Here is a 6000-nt window from a genome sequence, read left to right on the forward strand (position 1 = left end):
CACAATTGAGAACCTTGTACACACAATGTATTACACCTTTCTTTTTGGTGTATACCTTTAGAGCCTCTGGGAAAATCAAAGCAAATGAAGAAATGTAGAACAACATAAAAATGTGGGACTTCCCTGCAACATTAATTAAAATTTTAAAATAGAGCAATTTTTAATAAGTATGTAATTTAAAACTTCATTATCTCAAGTATACAGTCTATAAAAAAATCTCTACATGGACAAATGGCAAAAATCCATGCCAGAAAGTGTCCTAAATATTTCAAATGTATCATATCATTTAATCCAACTCAACAAAATAGGTATTACTGTAATGCTCACTTTATAAGTAAGAAAATTGAGGCAAAACAGGCTAAATAGTTTGGCCAAAACACTAACTAGGAAGTAGCAAAGCCAGCATTCAAACCCCTGGCTCCTGGGGGCACATTCTTAACCGCTAGAGTGGCTGTCAAAAGGAAAAATAGTTTATGCTAGGAGAAATGAAAATAACAAACCAACATGTGGGAAAAAATCGACTTCACTAATTATAAAATAGAAATTAAAACAACTATACAGCACTATGTTATACTTATTTGCTAAATAAAAGAGAAATGAAAAACCCAATGCTGCTGATCCTTCAGGGATACATTTATGCATTGTTGGTTGCACAATAAAAATTGGTTCAATCTTTTTAGAAAGTAATTTAGCTACATATAACAAGAGTCTTAAAACCAATTATAATCTCAAATCTAGCAATCCCATACTGAAAATTAACTTAACAATATAATTCAAAAAAGAAAAATAAGAGCTGGGGCAAAGATAATATTATCAAAGTAGCAAATTGAGGGCCAGTAAGCATAAGCGAGAGTGCTCCAGAGTGAGAAAACAAAAGAAACTGGAAACAACCTAAATAATTACCAGATAGCAACCAGAAACAGTATAACAGGCATACGTCAGAGATATTGCAGTTGGGTTCCAGACCACCACAATAGAGTATTGCAATAAAGTGAGTCATAATCTTTTTGCTGGTGGAGAGTCTTGATTTCAATTTGTAGTAAATAAAACATCTGTGAAGTGCAATAAAGCCAGGTGCAATAAAATGAGGTATGCCTCTATATAGTTAGTAAGAATAAGGACTATGTAGACATATATAAAAACCATGAAAATAAGTGAAAAATTACTTGTATACACCATGCTTATACTTAATGTTAAACCATGTATCTACTCATGGATTCAGAAGTCACATCTAAACCAATTCAGTTGTGTTTAGGTTTGTAGGTAAAAGAATCATGGGTATTGCTTTAGTAAACTAAAAAATGGTTCTCATTACTCTATCTCCAGAAGTGAAGAAATCCCCTTAAAAGATTAGATTTATTGCTCTTTTAAATTTTAATATAATTTCCAGAACTGATACTGATTGAGATTCCTAGTGATCAAATCAATCATTACAACTGGAGTAAGAGTATGAGTATGAAGTAAATGTGAGAAAGAATAAGGAATTTAGTAGACTTAGTAGATTAAATGATTGAAATGACTGTGGTATTTCTATGATTGGACTTATAATGATAAAAGAGAAAACTTGAAGAAATCTGTTGGAATATTGGCTTACCTGCTTTAAGGTTGCTATGAAGCGAGTTATATATTCTACAGTGACTGGGTCCTCAACTGTAAGCTTATGACTCTGGCACTCCACGCGGGCTCTGTTTATCACTACTCGAGCATCAGCAGTCAGTCCTGTAAAAGTAGTTGATACATAACTTATCAGAATAACTACAAAAGAATGACTTTTTTCCTTGTCAAAAGGGCTTTAGCTACCATAAAATACTTCTTATAGTGTCCTTTGTTTTTCTCAATGTATGTCCATTGTAAAAAATTTGTAAAACAGAGTACGAGTTACCCGACATTCTGATTTATTTCCTTCAGGACTTAATTTGATGCATTCTTCTTTCTTTTTTTTTTTAATGGCTTTAAAGAATAATGGTTAAACATTAATGTTAAGTAAATTATTTCCCAAAGATTAAAATGGTTTAATTCACAGTAGCTGAGCTGGTTATTAGGTTTTATTAAGTATGTTTTTAAAATCTCTGTAGTCATTATTTTTAAAACTTTTTTGGAGAAGATATTAACGGCAGACTGTTCAAAGGTTGATGGTCTATCCTGGTTCAAAAACCAATATTTTTATTGCCAAAACCATGAAGTTGGATTTCTTATGAAAACAATGACTATTGCTTCATTATCAAACACATATTTATTGAATTCAAATTTCATTGAATGTAAGTGTAACATCACTTCTCAGCTTTTGTCTAGGATTACAGGTTTGAAAATTAAGAATGTTAAAACAGAAAAAGAAAACACTCTTACTTTTGTCATACCAAAACATCATGTAATTAATTCCCAACCTTCAATAAGGATATAAATGTGTTTCTATTAAAAAAACATTTCTATTAAAGACTTCTTTGGTATTTGACCTTCCCATTGACGTTTTGTTTCTTTCCTCACCCTCTAAATACCACGTTGCCCAAAAAATTCATTCATGAAGTCTCTGAAACAGCTATTTCTCATATAACCATCAGTCTTTCACAGTCACAAACTCTTGTTCCCCTTCCAGGTCATTTAAATTCATGTTTCTACAAACCTGGAAGAATTGCCAGTCCTTGAAGATGGTTAATAGTAATCAACAATGAAGAACCTGTTAGAATATCCCACCTTAACGCTCTTGGGTAGGGTGGGAATCACAATTAGCTAGTTAAAGGAAGAGCAACTGATTCTCTTCTCAGCAAATGTTAGCTGAGAGAAAAAAATGGGAGGAGATTAATTTAGCCTTTTCTGTGAATTAAAAGCTTCACTCAATTAGAAAATTTTACCAGAAAGATTTCTAAGCATTTCCCCTTTATAATGTAGTATGATCCAAAACTGCAGAAATATAAAAGTATCATACTTACAAAGTAGTAGCATACCTGATTCAAACAAAAAAATTAGTGATAAATTTGCCAAATTACATGAGTAGCATAGTTCTGTGCATGTATCTATTTTTAACCTAAGTAGCAATTATACTAATCAAAACTAAATGAGTAGGAAAAAGAGAACAAATTCTATTTAAAGAGCATTGAAAATTTCAATTTCATTTTGTTTATAAACAAGCAATTAAGGAAATGAGTTCTCAGTCTAGTGCTTTTAAATTTATACCACAACTTTACCTTGAAAATGCTATCATAATGTAAAATTTCTACTATTAAACAGAATTCCACATGCTACATGAAACAATTATTTTTTTCAAAGTCTTTGTTTTTTTCCTAAGGGCTGTTTTCCAAATGTTAAAAGCGCAATATAACAACATCGACAAAAGAATCTGTTTTTTCAAAATATAATTGTGTTTCTTTCTGATATGTGCTCACTGTAAAATATTCCATCAGAGTAGCAATAAGAGATATCATACAATTCCACAATATGTAAACAGAACTGTTATTATACATATTCTTTTGTAACTTATTTTTAATGTATATTATGGATACTTACCCATGTCAATACATACAGATCCTACTACCGCCTTTTTTAACTGTGGCTAAATAATAATAATATGATGATGATGATGATGATGTAGTAGTAAGAATAGTTAGTGGTAATAGTAACATTTGTTAAACACTTACATATGCCAGACATTGTTCTAAAGGCTTCTTATGTATTAACCCAATTAATCCTTGTAGCAATCAGTAAGGTAGATACTATCATTAACCACATGTTACAGATGACTAAACTGAAGGAAGGAGTTGCCCAGTCACAGGTATAGTGGATAATGGAGTCTGTCTTAGAACCCAGTTGTTATGATTCCAGAGCCTGTGCTTTTAAACAATTGTATGGATATACCATGATTTATTATACCAATTCCCCAATAATAGACATTTAGGTATTTTCCAATTTCAAAAATAAATTAATATGTAAGGAGAATATTAGTAAATCTTTTACTCTGCTAAAGTTATATACATGTTCAAATTATTTTTATATTAAAGTCAGAAAGGTATGTGTTTCAGAAGTTACAGCATTCCATCATTTATATTAAGATGACTCCTTTAAAAAAATGTTATTGTAGTAAAGTATATGTAACATAAAATTTATCATTTTAAGTGTACAGGGCAGTGGAAATAAGTACATTTACACTGCTGGACAATCATCACCATCCATCTGTAGGACTTTTTTATTTTACCAAACTGAAACTTTGAATACATAAAACAATAACTTCCCGTTTCCTCTAACCCCAATAGCACCCCTTGCAACAACCATTTTTTCCTGCCTCTATGACTCTGACTACCCTAGGTATCTCATATAGTAACTGTCCTATTGTGACTGTATTTCACTTAGCATGTATTCAAAGTGGACATTCAAGTTGCTGTCCTTTTGTTCTTCAGTCTAGTTGTGGAGGACGTCACTTCACTGGCCTATGTTGGTATTGTGATCATTGCACTCTTCCAGAATGAGGCAGATTGGTCGCCAGGTCTGGACGGCCGCTCACAGCGGCTCTTGGCAGCTCAGGCTGGCTGCCGGCAGCTAACGCTGGCTGCCTGCCAGTCATGGTAGCCCATGACAACCCACTGCAGCAAGGGCTGCAGCCTATGCCATCGCTGGCGACTCATGGCAGCCCAGCTCCAGATCAAGCTGTTGTTCACCATCTTAGCTGTAGAGGGCAGTGTCACTGGTCCTCATGTGGGATCCAAAAACTGGGGTCCTGCTGCTCAGAGCTGGCATCCCAAGCCAGCTCTTAACCAACATGCCACTCGGCAAGCCCCAAAGTGGACATTCTTGATTTATTCCTAATCTTAGAGGAAAAGCGTTCAGTTTTTCATCATTGACTATGATGTTTACTGTGGGACTTTCATATATGACATTTATCATGTTGAGGTAGTTTTCTTCTACGCCTAGTCTGTTGAATGTTTTTGTATTAAGATGGTGTTGAATTTTGTCAAATTATTTTTCTACATCAATTGAGATGATCATGTAGTTTTTCCCTTCATTCTGGTAATGAGGTATATTACAGTGATTGACTTTAATATTTTGAACTACCCTTGCACTCTGGGAATAAAATTCCTTAGTCATAGTCTATAATCCCTTTAATACTGCTGAATTTGGTTTGCTAGTATTTTGTTAGGATTTTTTCATCGATATTTATTGGACTGTAGTTATCTTTTCTTGTAGTGTCTTTGTCTAGTTTTGGTATTAAAGTAATACTGACTTCATAGAATAAGTTTGGAAGTGTTCCTTCCTCTTCAATTTTTTGGAAGCATTTGAGAAGGATTGGTATTAATTCTTCTTTAAATGTTTGGTAGAACTCACCAGTGAAAACATCTGGTCTTGGGCATTTTCCTTATTGAGAGGTTTCTGATTATTGATTCACTCTTTACTTTTTACAGATCTGTTGAGATTTTCTATTTTTTCTTGAGTAACTTCAAGTAATTTGTCCATTTCTTCTAGGTTATCTCATTTGTTGGTGTATGACTGTTCATAGTACTCTCATAATCCTTTTTATTTCTGTAAAATCACTAGTAGTGTCCCCTTTTTATTTTAAATTTATTGGGGTGATATTCGTTAGCAAAATTACATAGGCTTCAAGTGTACATTTCTATAATACATCATCTATATATCACATTGTGTGTTCACCACCCAGAGTCAGTTCTCCTTCCATCACTAGATATTTGACCCCTTTACCCTCCTCTACCACCCCACCTCCCCCCCACCCCCTTACCCTCTGGTAACCATTAAACTGTTGTCTATTATTTTTTGTTTGTTTCTTTGTCTTGTTCGTTTCTTGCTTTCAGTTGTATATGCCAAATAAGAGTGAAGTAATAATGTTCTTGACTTTTTATTTTTTACTTATTTTGCTTAGCATGATAATCTTGAGATCTATCTATGTTGTCACAAATGGCAGTATTTCATCTTTTCTTATGGCTGAGTAATATTCCATTGTCTATATGTACCACATCTTCCTTATCCAGTCATCTATCAAAGAACACTTTCGTTGTTTCC

The 6000-nt window shown here is 33.3% G+C and overlaps 1 protein-coding gene across 1 annotated transcript in view; it reads right to left on the minus strand.

Annotated features, from left to right (window-relative positions):
- PSMA8 (proteasome 20S subunit alpha 8) overlaps positions 1-6000 on the minus strand; it is a 38605-nt gene that overhangs the window by 14800 nt on the left and 17805 nt on the right. The window contains exon 3 of the mRNA XM_019656150.1: positions 1595-1719. Within this exon, the coding sequence (XP_019511695.1) occupies positions 1595-1719 (125 nt within the window). The remainder of the gene's footprint in view (positions 1-1594; positions 1720-6000) is intronic.

The sequence above is a fragment of the Hipposideros armiger genome, unplaced genomic scaffold (assembly GCF_001890085.2).
Source record: "Hipposideros armiger isolate ML-2016 unplaced genomic scaffold, ASM189008v1 scaffold_255, whole genome shotgun sequence".
Classification (NCBI taxonomy): Eukaryota; Metazoa; Chordata; class Mammalia; order Chiroptera; family Hipposideridae; genus Hipposideros; species Hipposideros armiger.